We start from the raw sequence: 21973 nt of genomic DNA on the forward strand, positions 1-21973 counted from the left end.
TGCCAGAAATGCACAGGGAGGGTGAGATTAGCAAAATGATTTGTTGTCACTTGTAACCTATAAATTGCTTCCCAAGAAAAATTCAGTTTTCTTCATCTGTGGAGTCTTTATTTTCATTGTTTGTTTTTATGACTTTTTTTTTTTTTGATACTTAAAAAAATCCCAGTTTGGTTTTTAAAACCGGATAAAGAGCAGATCTAAAAGCCGCACTGAGGTTAATTTAGATTGGTTTTGTCCAGATCTTCACCATTTAACAGGGTTTTTCGCACTTGAGCTTTTCTCTGAAGTAGACATAAATAACACTACCACTAAAAAAACAGACATAATGATTCCTTCAGACAGAGGGCTGTGAGGTTTCCTTAGTTTGGTAAGACCCTAGTATCCTCTTGCAAACACAAGGTTTGGGGTAAATAATATGGTCATTCAGCAACTGAATACAAGTTATTTACTGTCTCCTCAATTAATTTATTTTGAGGTGTATGTGGCAAGTTGATTTCAAAATTAAATAGGAGCTGCTTAGATTTTTACCTTTATGGAGCACCTCCTCTGGGCTCAGCACAGAGCTAGTTCGGACAGAGGACACTGTTTCTCCAAGGGGGAGGATTTCTCCCACAGCCCACTGATCTCACTGATTGTGTGAGATTTTCTACTTCCCAAATCTCTCCATCCTCCCAAACCCCTTCGGTCTACCACCAGGCTTATACTGAGGGGCTCCTGTGTATTCCCTACTGTACCAGGGCCTGGGGGAATACAGGGCAGGGCATACATCTTGTCTTTAAAGAATTTGGAAACACAAGATTAATAGATTTGAAACAGTGGGAAGAAATGACGGAGGCTACTACATCATGTTAAATCTTGGGGGCACTGATAAAAGGAGCCCAAGTGTGGAGGGCAGGGTGTGGAATCACTGTTGGTTCCCCTAGTCAGGGTGGGCCGTGCAGCAGATCCCTACATCTGCACTGTTTAATGAGTACCTACTATGTGCCAGACGTTGAACATCTATAAAGCCAGCCGCTTTATAGATGTTCCTTCCTTTAATACTCTTCAAAACTCTATGACCCAGCTGATTTTCTTCTCAATTTTAGAGATGAAGAACCGACGCTTCGAAAGTTTAAATACAATACTGTGCCCAGCATTCCCAGGTAACAGAGCTGGGATTTAATCAGTCTATATTCTAGGTACTCTTGTCCAACTGAACAGAGGAGTCTTCAAATCCCTTTTCAGCCCCACCTGACCAAGGAAACATTTTATGGCACTTCCTCCCCTGAACATCCCTAATGACCTGTTCCACGTGCTTCCCAGGTCTGCTACTCTCGGCTTGTTTGATGGCTGCTTGTGCACATGAAATGGTCACGCCTCACGGACAGCATCCCGGCTGCTTTGAGTCCTCATTTCTCTTCGTGTCTAGCCAAGTACTTTGCCCCTACTGATCAACCTATTATTTTATGAATGAATAAATGACTCCACTGGCTGCTGATTCCCTGTCCCAAGTCCTTAAAATATTAAAACCCGGCAGCCTGGAGTGGGTAATCTCATCTCACTCTCCCATTTGGGCGGGATATTTAATTAGGATTCCTTTCTATGTACATAATAAGGAGTGCATCTCAAGAAGAAAAACAGTTAAATTAAGACAGCATTTCCTTTAAACCAAGGATCACTAGATGTCCTATTTAAGTAATATACTCCTCTTTGGGAATGGAGCAGGGAAAAGGTTGGTTTCCTGAAATAATCATCGCTATGGTCATAATCAGACCATTTATTTGGACAGGATGTTCCCCGAATTGGCCCTGCCAAGTCCTGGCAGAATAAGAAATTGCAACTTCATCAGCTTTCTAAAGTTAATAGCTCTGTTTTATAATTTACTGAAGTTAATGGGATAAATTTTTAAAGCACTATGCAATTCCCATTGATGTTAATGGTAGTTCTGGGGCTAAATCCCTATGTATTATTTGAAACACACTTCCATAGTACCTCACAGCCCTCCTTCTGAAGGAATCATTGTGTCTATTTTTTTTTTTTTTTTTTTTTTTTTGGTGGTGGTGTCATTTATCTTTTCTTTAGAGAAATGCTAAAATGCAAAAAAGCCAGTTAAATGGTGAAGATCTGAACAAAACCAATCTAAATTAACTTCAGTGTGGCTTTGGATATGGTCTTTATTTTAAACTGTGCAGCATCAATCCAATGCCAGAGTTCAGAATGTCATTTACCTTTATACCAGTAATTAACATTGTGCCTGTTGTTTTTAGATGCCAATGTGAGCGTCATCTACATCTGCTCCCATCAGATGAACGACGAGTTACTGCTGTATTACGATAAACTCCTGAGTCTACAGGCAGCTGTCAAATCAGGGAACCTTGAGGACAGAAGTGACCTGCAGGACAGGTTCAAAATCATCACCCCCGAAGCTATCAACATCTTCCCTGTGAGTTTGTCTTCTAATTACTACGGCTTCAGGGATGCAGTAAAATTAAATTGGAAATTTTATAACTTGCAACGCTCTGGTACACATCAGTGAAATATTATTGCAAGTTTAACAGCTTTACTGATTAGACTACTAGTTGGACTGTAGGAAATAAATATCCCAGTTTAACTCCCAGACTTAGTTGAGCTACTCTTGCCCAGTTTCTCTACAGCTGAAGCTTAATTGCAGTGGCTAGGTGGTGCATCAAGTAGATGAATTTATAACCTCTCTAGTTCCTTTTCCTTAATTTTGTGTGGAGGACACCGAGACAGAGAAAGGCTGGGCCCACCCATGGTCCCCAAGCTTGTTAGAGACAGGACCTCGACCAGGGTCCCCGTTTTCTGATTTCCACACTGCGATGCTTTGTTACTCCCTAGACTCGTTTCCTCAAGGGAATTTGGACCGATACACCATATCATGGAGTTCATACTAAATGAGGTTCAGATTTTTTTTTTTCTAACTTGTACTGATTTTTAATGAATGGGATGAATTCTAAATGGAACTCCATCCCCGCACAAGAGCTTTTGGGAAATTCATGGAGTCACAAGGGCAGTGTTCCAGAGCAAGGCAGTGCAAGAGATAGCGTGAAATGAATTTCTCTGTGTTTCAACAAGAATTGAAACTTTCCATTTTAAACAACCAACATTTTAATACCTAATGGATAGTACAGCTTTGAGGAGACCTTTTTTTTGTATAATTAAGGGTCTGAATTTACTGCTAAAGATAGCTCTCTCCATTCACAAGTGGGATCCACCAAAATCAATACTCTATTTATTGGCAAAGAAACCAACAGCATGCTTTACTATCTCTGTGTCATTGTTACCCATTAACCCTTCGATGCACCTTGTTGTGACAAATCCCTTCCCAAAAAAGGCCTGCCAGGGCTGAGGAGGTTTGCTATAATGTTTCTGCTTTGCTAGTATACTCAATGAATTGTCTTCAGGATTTACTCTCTTCTACCAAGATGAACATTTTATTTTTTCATAACTGGACATCTCAATGTTCCTCCCACCACCCCAGCTCTCTGCCTAGCTCTGTTTCATGGGCACTGGTTGGCTATGGAGGAGGGTGCAGGGGCAGGCTGAACAAGAGAAAAGACAGGGAACAAATAATCACCACTTACTGATGCTCTTAGGAACCTCCCAACGTCCCCCATCAGTGTAAGGATTGCTTGGTGCTTCTTAGCTATCCCCTGGCCTCAGTGGCAGGGTCAGAGCGGACATTAGAAAGCAAGGAAGGAAAAGCGATCATTACCGTGTAGTTAGTTTCCCTATTGTATCCAGCCAGAAACTGGAGCTAATGCCTGGTAGCTGCTGATAAGGAGTTTCTGCACATCTGAAAAGTCCATATACATTGAAGAGGCATGGAATGGGAAAGGGGCACTAATTTGGGAGCAGAAAAGTGAGTGCACAAGCAATATCTATCAAATGCTTAGCACACATTTTTTCACTTGGTCCTCCGCACAATGCCAACAATACAGAAATGACCAATCTCCTTCTATGGCTGAGGAAACCAAGTCTCATTTTCTAGTCCAGAGTTCCTGGTAGAGTCAGAGTATGAACCAAAATCTGTCCAACCCCAGAAGACTACCATGAATTGGAATGACTGCTTTGCTCCTGGATGACCTTGTGGCTTGGGCAGCTCCCTTTACCTTTCTGGTCCTCTGATCTTCATCTATACAATCAGGCGATGGGTCAGGGCATTTCAAAGACACTTCCAGCTCTACACTCCTGCTATCTGAGACAGGTGCCCTGCGGTTCACTCTTGAGCTTCTAAGCAAGAGATGGGTGGTTGGTACTAACAGATACCCTGAGTCACATTCATAGTTAGGTCTGTCTCTTGGTGAGTAGAAATGAGCAGGGAATATTTTAAGTGCTTACTACTTCTCATAGTTTAAATTTAAATTGTTTGAGTAATTAATCACTCATAGGCAATCAACTTTTTAAAATACAAAAATTAAACTCTCACTTGCACATCAGTTCCTGCTCATGTTCAGTTATTGCTTTATTTCCTTTTAATGGGTTACAGAGACTGTATCAGTGCTGATTTTCATTCAAATGGATGGCTTTGAGGAGATTTTTTTTAAAGCGTGCCAAAAATCTGTTAGTACATCTCTCCAATTTACTATACGATGCTTGACTCTGTAATGGTAAAAAGTGCTCTTATAAAGTCATCACGCCCGGTTTTGAACATTCTAATGTTTACGAAGACTTTTTGTCTGAGGTCAAAAAAAAAAATTAGCGGTGATAAATCAAATGTATGTAACAATGTTATGAAACGAGGAACATTTTAGACTTTTGTCATCTGTGCTAATCTGTTGCCTGGATCTAATGATCCCAATTTTCTCTCAATGGTCATACAAGACCTGCGGTCAGTAACATGTCCTGTGCCATCACTCACTCATATTCAAATCTTTACTAAACACATAGCAAACACAATAGTATGGGGCCATCTTGCCTGAAGAACAAGGCAGGCCCACAGATGACTATAAACCAGAGTCCGGCTGCGTGCTCGCCAGCAGAGGAGCCAGAAACCCAGCCTGGCTGGAAGTGGCTCAGAACACTAACATTAGGCTCTATCGCGGCATCTGCCACCCCCTCATCACACCTCATAAACTCACCAGACCTTCACTACTCTGTCTGGAGAATGGGAGAAGTTGCGTTAACCGCAGCAAGAAACCGTGCCAGTACCCGGTTTCAATCCTGCCTCTGCTGTTTGCTGGCTGTGTGACTTTGGGCAAATCACTCGAGCCTCCATTTCTTCACTTCCAAAAGAGGAGTTGTTCACTGGTACAATGTTCTGTGGGTCAAACAAGAGAACAGTATCAGAGGTTTTGGTCTTGTGACCTTGACACTGAGAGCACGGCCACCTCGAAACACTTTTCTAGGTACCCTGTAAAGCCCACTGTGTGACACATATTATGACTCAAGTCCCCAGTTCTCCCCAATATTTAATTTGTTTACCTTTCCTCATTGGAATAATCTGTGGGGCATGGAAAGTGGTGAGATAAACACAGAAAAAAGACGGTAATTAAACAGATGGGAAACACAGACTCAAGAGGTGGTACCAGCCATTGTCTAGTTGAGCCCTGGGTTTCCTAGACATTCTCCGAAGTAGGTGTTGCAAATGGATTTAAATTATGGTAGAAAAGGCATATGGCTTATATCTAAGAGCTTAGACTAGAACACTTGCCCTGGAAGAGGGGCCCCATAGTGTAAAACTATTTACATCCTCTTCTCAGAGGGGCTCTGTTTTTTTGTTTTTTTATCTAATTGGGGGCAAAATACACATAACATAAAATCTACCATTTTAATCATGTTTGGTGCGCAGTTCAGTGGCTTTAAGTATATTCCTACTGTTGTGCAACCATCACATCATCCATTTGCAAAACTTTGTCAACATTTCAAGCAGAATTTCTGTACCCATTAAACAGTAAGCCCAGAAGAGCTCTGGTTTTAAAGGGAAAGTTATTTCAGTGATAGAAAGACCCTAGAGACTTCTGGTCAATGCATTATTTGAATATGGGGCTTGAGGCTCAGAAAGGTCGAGTTTTCTAAATCACCTTGCAAGTTACAAATTCAGGCGGGACTGAAACCCAGGGGCTTTCCTCGTTCTCTTTCTCCCCTGCTTATCATTACACCTTCTAACAATTTGCAAACTGGTGCTGCTAACATTCCCGGAAACAGTTGCTTAGCATTTCTCTGCATTTTTATGCCATGTTCAGTAGATAATTTTGATCAGAATTGGGGAAGTAGGTGCAAGTCTACAAAATCCCTTAACTCCCTTAAGACACTGGCATCTTGCATTATATAATTTGCACAGTATTTTTTTTTTAAGATTTTATTTATTTATTTAACAGAGATCACAAGTAGGCAGAGAAGCAGGCAGAGAGAGAGGAGGAAGCAGGCTCCCTGATGAGCAGAAAGCCTGATGCAGGGCTGGATCCCAGGACCCTGAGATCATGACCCAGGCCAAAGGCAGAGGCTTAACCCACTGAGCCACCCAGGCCCCACCCAGCCCCACCTTAATGACTTTATTTTAAAAAAGAGAGTTTTTCTCCATAACAATAATTACTACCATTTATTGAATATCAACTCAATGCCATGCATTATAAAAGGTGTAGTGTATTCATGATCTTATTTTATCCTTAGAGCAAGCCAACAAATAGGTATTTTTATTTCCATTTAACAGATGGAGAAACTGGGGCATTCTGGGTGGCTCAGTCAGTTGAGCATCCGACTTTTGGTTTCTGCTCAGGTCATGATCTCATGGGTCTTAAGATGGAGACCCGACATGATCCCAGCGTCCTGGGATCGAGTCCCACATCGGGCTCCTTGCTCCGCAGGGAGCCTGCTTCTCCCTCTGACTCTGCCTTCCACTCTGTCTGCCTGTGCTAGCTTTCGCTTGCGCTCTCTCTCTGACAAATAAATAAATAAATAATCTTTAAAAAAAAAAAAAAAAAAAAGATGGAGACCCGAATCTGGCTCCCCACTCAGCAGGGAGTCTGCCCGGGGATTCTCTCCCTTTGCTCCTCCCCCAACTTGCTCTCAATCTCTCTCTAAGATAAAATAAATATATCTTTTTTAATATATATATATTTTAAAAACAGTTGGAGAAACGGAGGCAGAGGGAGTGTAAATCGCTTGCCCAAGTTCAGGAAGCTTAAAAGTGACAGAGCTGGATTCTAAGCCAGAACTCCCAAGTCCCCAGCACTTTCTCATGTGCTGTGATGCCCTCCTCTCTAGAGGAAATGAGCAGTCTTGGGTTCTCATATTCCATTCTTGGCTAATGTCTTTCGTATGCCCATCCTCACCTGACTAAATCCTCCCTATCCTTCAAAATTCATCTTGACCCCAACCTATAATTTCATAATAATAATATGAAATAACATTCATTAAGTGCTTATTATGTAAGTGCTTTTCATGAATTATCTCATTGAATCCCTGCAGCATCCCTATGAGTTGGGTATTATTGTTATACTCATTTTACAGATGAGGAAACCGAGGTCCAAGGAGAATTAGTAATTTGCCTTTTCTGCTGTCCCCACCAGCACATGGCCTCTGCCTCCCTCCTCCATGCCTCTGAGCCCTCTATAACTTTTTATGGCCCTTCTCGACCTTGTATTAGTTATCCATTGACTGAACTCACTTGTGTCCCCACTCCTAAAAGGCAGAGACATGCTTTACTGGTTTCGGTGTGTGCTGACCAGGCGGCTCTGTCCTCTGCCCCTCCTAGATGTGCCAGAATTCTTTATTTCAATTGAATGAGCAGTCACATGTATTATTGAGCAAGGTCTAAACTTTCAAAAATAGAGAGTTTTCCTTTGAAAAATAAATTTACGTCTCACTGAAATTTTCAAATATTTTCTATCCATAAATCCTGTCCAGAGTGTTGCCTAAAAACCAAAATAATCATTATAAAAGTACGTATTTTCTAAAGTGGACTTGGTGGTAGAACTTTGGAAAAAGAGTATCTGTGTGCCCTTTGCCTACCCAGTCACTTAAAGAGTAGCCAGATTAGGAATCCCGCAGAGTGAAGCATACTGTAAGGCTTTTTTCTTCATTTTTTGTATTGATTTTCCAGACGCGTTAGTATTAAACCATGCCAGAAGTGTTGCAGAGATGAATCACTATTATCCAAAGGCCGCCAGCCTCTTTTCCTTCTGACAGAAGGATAATTCCACGTGGATCAAATAAATACAGATGTGTAGTAATTAGTTCTATTCCCAGTGAGCCCATTTCCAATGCACTAAAGATGTGAGCGATTATGGAACCTCACCCCAACAGCTTTTATCAATTTAAACTGCTAAACAACAGGATAGGTCACAACCCAGCCTGCTATTAATAATGCATTTATTGTGTGCAACATTATAAATTGGGCATATGGACTAGAAAAAGAACACCTTTTAACAAGAATGATACGGTCTCCCCCCAGAAGCATCATATGTGCCTGGCCACTTACCTGATGTACAGTCCCAAGGCGATCAAAAGAATAAAAAATCTCATCCAAGGAAAAGAGGCCTACATTGTCAGTGGGCTCCTGCACAGAGATGACTTGGCTGTGGCAGATATGTTAAACATACCCATCCTGGGTCCGGAGCCTGAAATAGCTCACCTTTACAGTAGCAAGTCTGGAAGCAAATGGGTCTTTGAGAGCGCCAATGTGCCCGTCCCTCCTGGAGTATATGGCATCTGTCATCACCAACAGGTATGCGGGGTGGACGAGGGAGGCTCTTCTCAAATATGGCACACCCTCTTGACCTTGTGGGAACTTCAGGTCTTCTGGAGCCAGCCCTAACCCAATGAGGAATACATGGAATGCTTAAGTTATTTGATGGGATCTGCGTTAGGTCTTCGTGTTTCAAAGTATCTTCCTCTTGGCCTTGCAGAAATTGTGGGAATTACTCAACATATTTATTCATTTAGGTTAAGCCAATGAAGGCCCTGTCGATGTACTAATTTGCTCTCAGTATTTATCACCTTAACATGGATTAATTGATAATCATATTAGCTAGCCAGTCATTTAGGAGGACTTAAGAAATGCAAGAGTCAGTTTGGGTGAAAAGGATCAGGTTTGGAAAGGTGAGCCTTTCTGCCGAATCAGGTTGCTGAGGTCCTACAGCCGAGGGCTGCACACATCCTTGGCCCTGTAAAACAATCCTTTGGCTCCTCAGGAAAGGGCCATAAAGGGAGTAGGGGAAAAATCCCAGGAAGAGGACAGGAAACAGATCTGGAATAAAACTACCTGCACCTGTGTCTTTGCTTTGCACCAGATCCAAATTCCTTCGGCAGACAGGTAGGATCCTAACTATTTAGAGAACTATAATATTAGTCACTAGAAATGATCATGGAGTCAGCTCTGGCATGTGTTCTCCCATTTAACCTCTACCTTTTTTTTACAAGAAAGAAATAGAAAGACAAATGGGTGTGAACATTCCCTAACCTCTGTTTCAGTACATCTCTTGACCATCACTCCCAGCCAGTCACAGTTACCGCAGGCACCCAGTTCTCGGGAACCTAAAGAACAGTGTGTAATGAAGCGGTGTGTGAGGGATGATCCTTAAAGATCCTCCTCCTTCCCTCAGTCGCTTGATCACAACATTCCGAATGTCATAGCTGCCGAGCTTCCCAAATCAAGGCTTTCAACAAATTTTACTTCTCAGAGACTAGTCTGAAGGTATTGTTAACTTATTAAATTGCCCTAAAATTGTCTTGCTAGAGTGTACTTGGGCAATACGTGGGCTCATGAAGGAAGTAGCTCTTGAAGATGACAGAGTGTGGAAAAAGCCAGCACAGGCCATTGTAATGAGTGAGACAGAGGCTCCCCGTGAGCTGGTGTGCCCCACTGTTGACCGCCATTATTCTCCACTGGAATTGGAAGGTAAAAAGGGGATTACTCGACTCTGCTTCCCAGTGGAATACTCAGCTGAGAGATTGGAGACAAGTGAAATGCACTTTCAAACTATAATTTTACATATGTCCATTACACGAAACCACCTTCAAAACTTTAAAATGAGTGTGCAAAATTTATAGGAAGTCTTGCTTTCACCTTGACTTGATGAGAACTTGGGCCATCTTTGCTAGGAAGTGTTTTAGAACTATATACAGTTCATTGTGGAAAGCAGTAACACCTCCCTCTCATGCTGGTATTCAGAAGCAGGAAAACCTCCTGTAAACAACTCGGATTTGAGGGACGTCATTTAACCTATGGCATGTGCAAATTGTATCACGATAAACCAAGTCATCACTGACTTCCCCTCCACTTGTTTGAAAACATACATCTGAGGTCATCAGGAATGAAAGTACTCCATTGAGATTTTTCCAGATAGTGACTGCCCTACCGAATCTGAGTGTGTCAGCGTTTTGAATTTTCAGATGGTGATGAATCAATAACACTGACTTTTTACCGATGTGCATCATAAACTTAAAGCCGGTGAAAGAAAGCTGTGATTATTTTAATTTAGGTGAATAAATATTCCAGACTATCAGCTGGATTTTAGCAGCCAATGTTTTTCTACTTCTGCTCTATACCAGCGTAAATTAAATGGCAATTAAAAAATATATTACCTCTTTTGAACAGATAGACTCAAATAGAAAATTGATAAATGTTTGGAAATAGCGTAAAGTCGTTTGGTTTATGATTAAGTAATTTATTTGTTTGTTTTTTAAATCTAGCATGAGCCCAGTGAGCATTTCCTCTTTTGATCCATAAAGTAACCATGCAAGCTCTCTTTCTGACATGTGCTCCATATAAAATATCGACAGCTTCGGTTAAATAATCAAAACTGGCGATGCTATTTTAAAAGCACTGTTCAATTTTCACTTAAAGATAGCACATAATTCTTTCCAGTGGTGCAGTCTTTACAATACTATTGATCCTCTTCATTACTGTAGGGGATCCATCAACAGACACCCATTTATAGGATTCTCAGCAGCAACAAATAATAGGATTTGGAAGAAACAGATAATAATTCTGTTAGTAGTTGAAACCTCCAAATATGCAATATATCTGAACATACAATGAAAAAGTCTATGGCTACGAAAGCTGTGAAGACCAGGACACTAAAAAGCCTGGAACACCTTTCCTTAATGTTAGCAAGAGAATTTCAACAGATATTAAGAGCCAGAGACCATTTCTACTTCTGCAAAGTGTGATCATGATACAGCAAAGTATGATTAAATATAGAATCTGAGGGTGCCTCTGTGGCTCAGTCGTTAAGTGTCTGCCTTTGGCTGAGGTCATGATGTCAGGGTCCTGGGATCGAGATCCGCATCAGGTTCCCTGCTCAACAGGAAGCCTACTTCTGACTCGCCCTGCTTATGTTCCCTCTCTCGCTGTGTCTCTCTCAGTCAAATAAATAAAATCTTTTTAAATAAATAAATAATCTGTCTTCCCAACACATTAGAGAAAGAAGGGATGTAACTTTGAAAGGCACATTACAAAACCTTCCTAGGCTATGCTTATAACCATATGGTATGCAGACAAGAGTACTTGTCATTTAAACACCAAATTATCTGCAGACACTACTTGATAATTAGGGAGCTAAGACAATCCCATTTCCACCCTAATTGAATACCCCATGGTTGCATGGGGCTTCCGGGGATCCCAAGTACACCCATTTTGATATCACTTCCATACTGCTGTGTAGTGTAACACCCCCAGGAAGATTTGCTGAAAAGACACAACGCAGGAGAACAGATTGTGTCCTTACTCAAAATAATTTTAATCTGCTAGCTCTAGACTTCAGCAGAACTGCAGACTCGAGTCCTTTCACACTCCTTGGTTAAAAAAAAACCCAAAATTTAAAAATCTGTTCGGTGAGCAAATCATCCAAAGACAAGAGAATAAGAGCATCACAGAGACCTCCCCAAGTACAGAGGACCATAAAGAGAGCTCAGAAGAGAGAATGCTTAGTACTGTTTTGTTTCTTTATGGCTAATACAGACCAGAACATCTGACAGGGAGACAAGACAAAAAAATCATTCTGTGATCTAATGGGTTGTTTTTCTCCAAGGCTCTACAAGTAGAGTATTATTTATAATCAAGTAATCTGGGCTATAGACTTTTGCCTGATTCAAATTTATCCGAAGTGGCTTAATTGACTACAAGGAAAATTGCTTCTCTTGCTCCTCTTCTGACTTCTTTGTCCACCTCACCCTCCTCCAGCACCTCTCTGTGAACTGAGGTAGGCAGCATGGTGGAGAGCAGGGGAACACAGGTGCTGGAATCAGAGCACCCTGGGTGGAGTCTCTGCTTTTCAACTTAACACCAGGTGATTGGGGATTGTGGGCAAGTCATTTAACTTAACTGAGTCTCCGGGCACCTGGGTGGTTCAGTCAGTTAAGCTCAGGTTAGGATCCCAGGGTCCTGGGATTGAGCCCCACCTCTCGCTTCCTGCTGAGCAAGGAGTCTGCTTCTCCCTCTCCCTCCTCTTCTGCTCCTCCTCTCTTTCTCTCTCACTCTCTCAAATAAATAAAATGTTTTTAAAAAATAACACATCAGGGGCGCCTGGGTGGCTCAGTGGGTTAAGCTGCTGCCTTCGGCTCAGGTCATGATCTCAGGGTCCTGGGATCGAGTCCCACATCGGGCTCTTTGCTCAGCAGGGAGCCTGCTTCCTCCTCTCTCTCTCTCTGCCTGCCGTGATCTCTCTCTGTCAAATAAATAAATAAATAAAATCTTAAAAAAAAATAAATAACACATCAGCTGAAACTCAATTATTCATATACAAAATGGAACTAATAGTGATGCCTGCTTCATTTTTGAGCATTCCAACATAAAATTCATGAAAAGAGCCTAGCCAAATGCCGGGCTCCTATGGAGAGTTCAGTAGAGTTAAATGTTGGCCATCATTGTCATAGTAAAGCTTCAACTTCTACCCCTTCCATTCCCATGGGATTGAGCCCAGTTCTTGAGGAAATACTGTCTCAATTAAAAAATAGTTGTTTTTCATGAATGTTTTATCTCGTTTATCTGTCTTGTTCACATAATACTTACGAAATACTTGGCCAACTGACCAAACAAATGCATTTCATGTACGCTAATGAAGAAACAATTAAACCTTTATAGGTTATAGCATTTAGAAACTCAGCAAAGCTCCAAACAGTTAAAGTTCTCAAGACTATAACTCATTATGGACTTGAAACTATTAAAAAAAAAAAAAGCATTTGAAAAATCAGTAAGTAAACACATAATGCTCTAGGGGTACCTGGGTGGCTCAGTCAGTTAAGTGTCTGCCTTTGGGTCTGGTCAGGATCTCAGGGTCCTGGGATTGAGTCCCGTGTGGGGCTCTCTGCTCAGCAAGGAGCTTGCTTCTCCCTCTGCCCCTCACCCAGTTTATGCTCACTCTCTCTCCCTCTCTCTCCTTTGGTCCTAGTGGTTAGTGATTTCTTCACATCATATATATATCACTTACAACTTCTAATCTGTCTTAATATTTAGAAGATAACCAAATGAAGAGACCATTTGAATACACCTGAATACAACTAAGTTCATACAATAAGAACGAATCAGAAAACGAGCCATATTAAATATTGCTATGTATTGGGCCCCACAGATGCTAGAACAGCTAGGTCAGCTGGTCATAGATCACCTGGAAATTCAACGATGGCTCTTTAAAATGGACTATGAGTTTGGAGGAAACGGGACTGCCTTTTGTGACGTTGCTTCCCATCTACAGTGCTACAAGTGGTTCCTACAGGAGAAGAGCAGATATGGCCGTGAGAACTGGAGGAAGAAATGGGCACAGGTGAGTTCAATGTTGACATAAGCCCATGGTGTTTGTGAGCAGTTAGGAGATGGTGCAAAAGGCTCAGCTGGGAGGTGAGAGCACTTTCTTCTAGACTCAGCTGCATCACCTGTCAGCAGTGAGATGTTAGGCGTGTCAATTTAGGCATGTCAATTTTGACTTTCTTAGGCCTTAGTCTTCATATATAAAGTGAATGGGCTTGATCAAGCTACTTGAATATTATTTCTCATATATTTTTAAAAATTTTTTAAATTTGAGTTAGCATTGCCACACAATGTTACATTAGTTTCAGGTGTACAAACGGTACTCTCCACATTTTGCAGTACTCACGACAAGCGTCGCCACCATACAGCACTACGACAACACCACTGACTACATTCCCTATGCTGTTACTTTCATCCCTATGACTTATTCATTCCAGTTATCTTCATAACTGGAAGCCTGTATGATTAGGTTATTTTAAATGTCCCTTTTTGGGCCCTAAAAGTCTTCAAGTTGATTATGGTAATTGGGAAGTATTTTTTTTTTTTACCATATTCAAATAGCATTACAAATCTCATCTTTTGGTCTAAGTGGGTCTCGATCATCTGCTTCTAATGAGTGTTGCTATTAAGCTAGCTGTGTTTTATTATGAGAGACAAGTTCTAGTAGTGAATGGTTGTCACCTGGAAGCTAATGTATAAAAGCATTCTGTCAGCAGTCATATGTTTCTGAAGACAGTTCAAGGAAATTTATGTAACCGCTGGTCCCTATGAGATGTTGAGAAAATAATACATCTCAGCCAGAAAATCTCCCAGCAAAAGCTAAGTAATAGGGAAGAAGCCTTAGCATATGAGAGGATGTGTATAGGTTTTTCCATGTATACTGGTGAAGGATGCATTGTACAACTTCTTGGCCTGTTCCAAACGTACTTAATAATTAAAGTAACTTTAATGGCTTTGTATATCACTTAAACACACCATTTTTAAAGCTGCCTCACTTTACATCCAGAGAACTAGACCTCCCTGACTTTTCTGAATGTCAGATCTCTGTTTTGGCTAATACTAATGAACGCAAAACTGATGAGGAAAATCTGGGTGCAAATTCCCTTAACCGATTCCTTCCCTGCCAATGCACATAGCAGTGGGCTGGGCAATGAGTTTATCTGCTTTGAGCATCCCACTACAACAGTATGTGAATAAAGACACAAGTGATGGAAAGGGAGGGGAGCACAAGAGAGAACTACATTATTCTTATGGAAGTGAAATGATGAATAAATCTAGAGAGCAGTCAGAAGTGAGAGTTCCCTTTGACAAATGTTACTGTTCTCCCCATGATCTATTCCAGGCTTTTCTTCCTCCTCCATCAGTGGATGGGCTAAACGCACAACCTGTCATGGCCAGCTTTTTACATATTATTTAAGGGATACCAAAGTGAATTACTCTTCTAGAAAAAAAATAAAACAAAGAAAATGTATTTAATTTTGAAGCCCATAGAGATTTTTCATGTGTTCTTGTTAAACTGGATTTTATTTCATATTGTGTATTTATTTCAATTTTCTTTTTAAAGCAAAACTGCTGAGATGAAACTATGAAAATAAGACTTTTTTTATTAAAAAAAAAATCAAAATGATAGTGTGCAAGGTATTTTTCTCACTATTTTCAGCTAACAATTTTTAAAGAATTCCCTGATACTAGACTATGATAAATTTAAAATGTTTGGCTTTAAGTTTAAAAATATATGGAATAATGACATACGGCTGAATTGCACTTAAAAGCTTGACTACACGTTATTTAACTTCAATTACTTTAAACTACACCATTTTAAATTGTCACCAAATACATTTGGCATTAGCGCTAATAGTATTAAATGTGAAACTCTTGAATAATTAATTATCTATGTCATTTTTTTAACTTAACAAGGAAAAAATAATTGCTCAGAAATCTGTTTAATACTGTGAGGGACGGTGCTTAGCCAGGATATAGTTGGAAGCCAAAAATAAAAATAAAAAGTGAAGTGGTTCGGAAGAGAATTTGGGGGGCGGGGGGGTAAGAGACTATTGACATTCTTTTGCCTTCAAAGTGAAATTGTATTCAGAGCAGAAGTGAAGTGCCATCTCCATTGAGTGCAGCTACTGAGAATTTAGGATTAGAATTATCCTTTGTTCTGGAAGACCATGGTAATGGTGCACATTTAGACATCAAAGCATTACTTTATGAGTACAGGCATGTTTTAATGTCCTATTACAGTTGGTAGACCTGTTTCTTTTGATAATGAAGATGTTGTGTCATCAAGCCTAGCCTGGCACATACAAAACATATGCTGGCAGGTTATTAAAAATTTCAGCTTCTTGATGAAAGACTATCCTGCAGGCTAAGAGTCCAGAGAAAGACTCCATTCTGGGAGAATTATTAGAAATGAAAATATGACTGTAAGCACTAAATTATGTTAATACTTACAAATAGCATCATTTGCATAGCAGTTTATGACACGATACCATGATTTTTCTCATTGGTATGTGGTAGGCAACAGATTAAAAACAGTGCTGTTTATGGGAATTTGAACTGTTTGGAGATTCTCTTGCATCTCTTGCAGATATTGGTTTTAGATGTAGGCATGATTCAGTGTAGACTCAGAGATCTAATATAAAGATCATCTTTTTTTTTTCTACTTATCTAATTTAGAGCCAGAGTTATTGGACTGGTTGCAATTGAGACTCGAAACGAAGTGGTGGAGTCAACAAATGCTGGAAAAGCTGTAGTCACGTTAAAAAAAAATCAGTATAGACGATGTAGGTGATTTTAGGAAAAGCATGATGTTATGTGATGGCCACAGCAGCAACAGAGCTCAACTCTTCGTTTTGTTTTCATGGTGGTTTGGTACCAACATTTCTCTCTTCACCCTGTCAACCGATAAAACCTACCTCCCTTTATAGGTCCCAGTAAACTTCCCTCACTTAAGTACTCAATGCTTGTTAAGGTTTAATGAATCCACACACTTACACACATTCCAAACATCCCACTCCCCAGTTGGGGGTATTTCTTTTCTTTTAGTAGGAATAAAGGCTTAAACAAAGGAAGGCATGCTTGTAGGGGAAAGCCTTCTTGGCCACTCTCACCCAAGACAGTGTAGGGAGACCCAGGTAGACATTTGCTGTAGTACCCACCCTTCTTGTGGTTCTTTTTCTTTCTCTCCTTTCTTATTTTTAATTTTTTTTTATTTTTTTAAAGATTTTATTTGTTTATTTGACAGACAGAGATCACAAGTAGGCAGAGAGGCAGGCAGAGAGAGAAGAGGAAGCAGGCTTTCCGCTGAGCAGAGAGCCCAAGGCGGGGCTCCATCCCAGGACTCTGAGATCATGACCTGAGCCGAAGGCAGAGGCTTTAACCCACTGAGCCACCCAGTTGCCCCTCTTCCCTTTTTTAAAGGATAAATCTTCCCTCCCTCACTCCTACGAGACTGGCTTTGTAGCCAGTCTATTGGCGATGCTATTGGCAATGTTGCTTTGCAAGAAAAGGTATTTCTAGAGCAGTTTCTCCATGTAAAGAGCTAAGCCAGTTTACTATTGCATTTCTATGTTCAGCCCTTTTTTGGGTCTTTGTTTCCCTGGATGGACAGTACAGGATGCCGAGGGCTTACTTAGGAGAGAAAGGAGGAAAAGGAAATTGAATTGCCTCCTGAATGTGCCTACAAAATATTGCTATTTTAGCACACCCAAGAGCAGTTTTATGTTTACTTATACCTTTGTGTACATTAGACATCTGAAATTAATTTGGAGATCACCAAGGAAAAAATTTATATTTAAAAATACTAAAATACAGGGGTACCTGGCTGGCTCAATAGGTAGAGTGTGCCACTCTTGATCTCAGGGTCATGAGTTCAAGCCCAACATTGGGTGTGGAGACGACTTAAAATTAAAATTAAAAATATGAATTCAAGGCATCCACACCTACGATAGTTGTTTTGCTTCCTTGTAGAATGAAATCAGCAAACAAAAGTATGAAGGAGAATCATCACCTACCTAGTCAGTGTCTTAGAACTCCATGACTCTATTGTGAAGACCTCCATCTCTTGAGATGCCCTTGCCTCTGGGTCACAGGAGCTGCTGTAGGATGGCTGAGCTTGGTGCTTATGTGAAATTTAGCGGGTATATTAGGCAATCCCAAAGAACCATTACCCTGTAAGCACATAATTTTTTAGAAAAGTTAAATGATAATATAATAAGATTAAAAAACTATTTAACCAAGTAAGTACATAATCACTTTCCCCAAACTTAGTTGTTTTCATTTTTGTGTATTAATTTTCAAGTGTGCTACATTTATTTCTTATAGCTACAATAATACCATACATGCTATTTAAACATCAGATCCTAAATGTCCTCCACGTTTATAGGTAGTGGTCACAATTGATGGCTGTATGATATTCCCTTGTATTGATTTACTCTAACATATTAAACCATTCAACTAACTTGAAAATTTATATTCTTTCCCACTTTTGGGGGGTGGAGAGAAAGCATATGGAGGGAGTAAAGATTTGTTTTTTATTTTTTGGTCTCTGTATACATCTCTTTTTACTTCTGCTGAATGATTTCCTTCAGAGAAAGACTCAGGAGTAGAATGCTTAATGGCTTGCTGTATGTTGCTCCATTACTTCCTAAGAAGGTGGCACCAATTTCCAAGGCTGCTAGCAGAGAATGAGCATACTAATTTTGCCACCACCTTACCAACACTGGATATGATGAACTGTTTGCACTTTTATTTAGATGTCAAAAGGCATCTTCCAATTGCTATTACTTGGTTACTAGCAAGGGATCCTTTTTTTACATCCTTATTGATTATTTTTATCTTTTATATCAAAAACAACCTATTGGTATTAGAAAATCTAGGTTTTCTAGATGAAGAAAAAAAGTCTAAGGTCATAATTTTCCCTAGTCATTAAACTCCATATGAATGGTTATTTGTTTATTATATTTCTTTTATAGATTAAAATTTTGACTTCGTAGATTATCTTTATGTATTTAGTAACTGCCAGAAGGCTGGCCTACACCGGAGATGAAGCATTTTCTTAGATATATGGATATACACTGTTACAGTCTTCACATTTCCCTGTATTTCTCAATAATAATAATAACAATAATAATGATAATTAGCATTATAGGACAGCTGGGGAGTGCCAAGCCTTTCAGCCCTTTAAGGAACTGAAATTCATTCAATTGAATTTCATTCAATCTCATAAAAACCCTAAAGTTTCTAGTCATTTACCTCCACATCACAATGATAAGTAGTGTTATTCTGTTTACAGATGGAGAAACCGATACTTTAGGTAATTAAGTGACTTGCCCAAGTTCACGTAGCTAATAAATGATGGTGCCTAACCCGGAACTCACACCCACTCCCCTGGCCCAATGTTCTTGCCACATGGAGGTGAGGCCATTTAGAAAAGACCCCTTGTTTGAAAATCCCTGAGCAGTGTTCTCTCCCCCAGGTCCCTACCCTTGTGACCTGCTGCCCCGAGGGACAGGTTTTCTGCGTTCTGCAGAGATGTGGGAAACACAAACATTTCAGCACAGCACAGCAGGGCGGAGAGGTAGGAAGGCACACCAGAGAGCTGCAAAGAAGCTGATCCCCTGCTAGGGAGTTCCTAGGATCCAGCTTTTTGCAACCCAACTGTCTCACATACCCATATATGTTCTTGAGTGATGAGAGTGAGCTTTGGACATCACCCTTTGTTCATGGGGACGACGAGCTTTCAATGCCTTCCTCAACTTAATACAGCAGCATGATCATTTCAGTAAGCCTGTAAATAAATTCTCACAAAGCTTAGACCAGCCAAACTTCAGGATCAAATGTAGCAACAAAAATATGGTGGGCATTTCAAACCTTGTTTTTTGGATATGCAACTACATACTTTGCTTGTGTTTTTTTAGTCTCCTGCTCAGGGTTGACGTGCTAAACTCCCTCTTAAGCTGAACCAGTGTTGGAATAGACTGGCCTGAATAATTGAACATTCAGGATAACCAGGAGGTGGTCTGGCTCCACATGGTTCTATAACCCAGGCACATCAAGGTCACTAGGGGGGAACCGTGGGCAATCAATTTCTCGGTCTCTAAGTCTCTACCTCTTCATCTGTAAAGAGGGATAATATTAGTACCTGCCTTGTGATGAGGGGGGGTGGGTTAAATAAGATTCCTTTGTAAATTGGCTAGCAATGTCCTTAGCACACAATAAGCCTTCAAGAAATGCTACCTGTTTATTACCAATATTACCATAAAACATTGAATAAGTATGTACAATTTAATCTCCCTTTGGTGATTCAGAAGGTCCTTTAGCCTCTTGTAGGCTTCCAGAATAGTGTTCTATGTACCAATTATCATTCTATAGGATTGTGGCTTTTGAAGATATGCAATTGTGGTACACCCAACTGTGCCTACCTACTGATTTACTAGGCAATGCCTTTTAAAGAATAAACCTTGACAGCAGTCTGGTTTCTTATCATTTGAAAGTAGGAGATAATTCCAGTTATTTTCATTTTCTACATGTCAACTAAAGAGGCATTGACCTGACAAAGTGCAGCTTGCTCTGACCACAAGCTTGAGACCCAGTTGCTTCATTTTCTGGTTCCGGTTGGTGTCTTTTCTAATTAGTGTAGCAGCACGTCACCACCATCATTGGAAAGCTTTAATCATTTACATATTTTTCCTTATCTCTGAGAATGACTTAGAATGTTTTCTTCCAGTTCAATGGTTATTTTCACAAAGCTGCCAGGGATGGGTTTGAGGTACTTCTCTGGGGCCTGAGGAAGATGACAGGAGAAGGGAAATTGCCTCCCCGAGTAAATGAAAGCCGGGTCCCCCTTCCAAGGACCTATAATAACCAGCTATACAAGCTGTTGGTTTGTGTGTCCTATTGATTTAATATGCTTCTAATCAGTACATAAAGCTATGGGCCTGCAGTGTTAATTTTTCATATGCTTACAAAGTACCCTTTGATTTTCTGTCACACGTTAATTACAGCGTTTTGCCATTAAATAGGAAGCTTTGTGTAAACTAATTACTAGGTAATCATTGTCTACTGCAAGCGTGCTGTTTGTACCTTTTATTTTATTCTAAAAATGCACAGATCTCACAGTCTGGAAACACTCTACCTTCCAGCCATTAGCTCTCACTAATTCATAGCATTATTGTGGTGAGAGTGTAGGAGTTGTAATTGTTGTGGTATCAGAGCTGTTAATTACCGGAGTAAACAGTTGAAATGGTGCCAAGGTCTATTGTACAAGGCAGAGAAAAGGAGGTTTAAATGCTACTCCCACCATCTGGGGACTGGGGGAGAGGCAAATGCTTGAGAACAGCAGTGAGGCACTATGGCCGCCTCAGCTCCAGGGTTGGCGGCCATATGGATCCGGAATATTTTGAATCAATTGAATTTAACTGCCAGTTTTTCGCAATAACAGCGTGGAAGGAAGGAATAAAGCAAAAGATGAGAGAAACGAGAATTGGTTAGTGTTTTCACATCCAGGAAGTCCCCCTTGGAGTTCTTTTGGAAATATCTGCTTTGCTGAAAACCACAGAGCAGGCATGGGTATTTGGAACAGATTCAGAATGAGTTTTACTCTCTGCCTACGACTGCGCCATTTGCTTCTGGTCGGCTGTCCTCCGGGCCCCCCGGTGAGAGAGGGATGCCCTTGAGAAGGCTCGGACTTTCCTATCATTGCACCAGTGCCAACAAAAAAAACCCTCTCTTTTGGAGTTCACTGATTTATTACCCTGGTATTTTCACCAGCATGGTCTGTAGAAAGAACACAGTAATAAATATATAAGGCTACCGTATCTGCCTCAAGTATATCCATCCGTACGCGTGGAAATACCAAAGAAGGTACAGCTCTTCACTCTGATTAAGAAAAGTAAATCGCTTGCCCGTTCCTTTTGTATAAAATTAAAATAAATATCCTTCTGATGGTGTCTCATTTCATTCCACAAGTTCCACCCCCTCCTCTTCCACTTGAATGAAAAATCAGAGTCCAAAGGGCACATGTGTTTTCTTTCGTTTTCAATTTCTAGCTAAAGAGATTTTTTTTAGCACATGCAGTTTTCTCAACCAACCGTATTTCTCTGACTGGTAAGAAAGAGACGTATTACCAGTAATAATAATTATCGCCACCTCCACTGGCGGTTTATTTGGAAACTGCACGGTTTCTGCTCTACAAGACCGCGACATCTTTAAAACACTCATGTATTTACTTGATGTCACTCCTATTTCATACAATTCCCTTTAAACGCATTTTCCCACATT

At 40.5% G+C, this 21973-nt stretch overlaps 1 protein-coding gene across 1 annotated transcript in view; it reads left to right on the plus strand.

Annotated features, from left to right (window-relative positions):
* The window catches only part of IQCH (IQ motif containing H), a 131917-nt gene that overhangs the window by 42999 nt on the left and 66945 nt on the right, over window positions 1–21973 (plus strand). Inside the window, exons 7-9 of the mRNA XM_059372074.1 lie at window positions 2247–2422; window positions 8396–8668; window positions 13515–13706. Coding sequence (XP_059228057.1) covers window positions 2247–2422; window positions 8396–8668; window positions 13515–13706 — 641 coding nt within the window. The remainder of the gene's footprint in view (window positions 1–2246; window positions 2423–8395; window positions 8669–13514; window positions 13707–21973) is intronic.

The sequence above is a fragment of the Mustela nigripes genome, chromosome 13 (assembly GCF_022355385.1).
Source record: "Mustela nigripes isolate SB6536 chromosome 13, MUSNIG.SB6536, whole genome shotgun sequence".
Taxonomy (NCBI): domain Eukaryota; kingdom Metazoa; phylum Chordata; class Mammalia; order Carnivora; family Mustelidae; genus Mustela; species Mustela nigripes.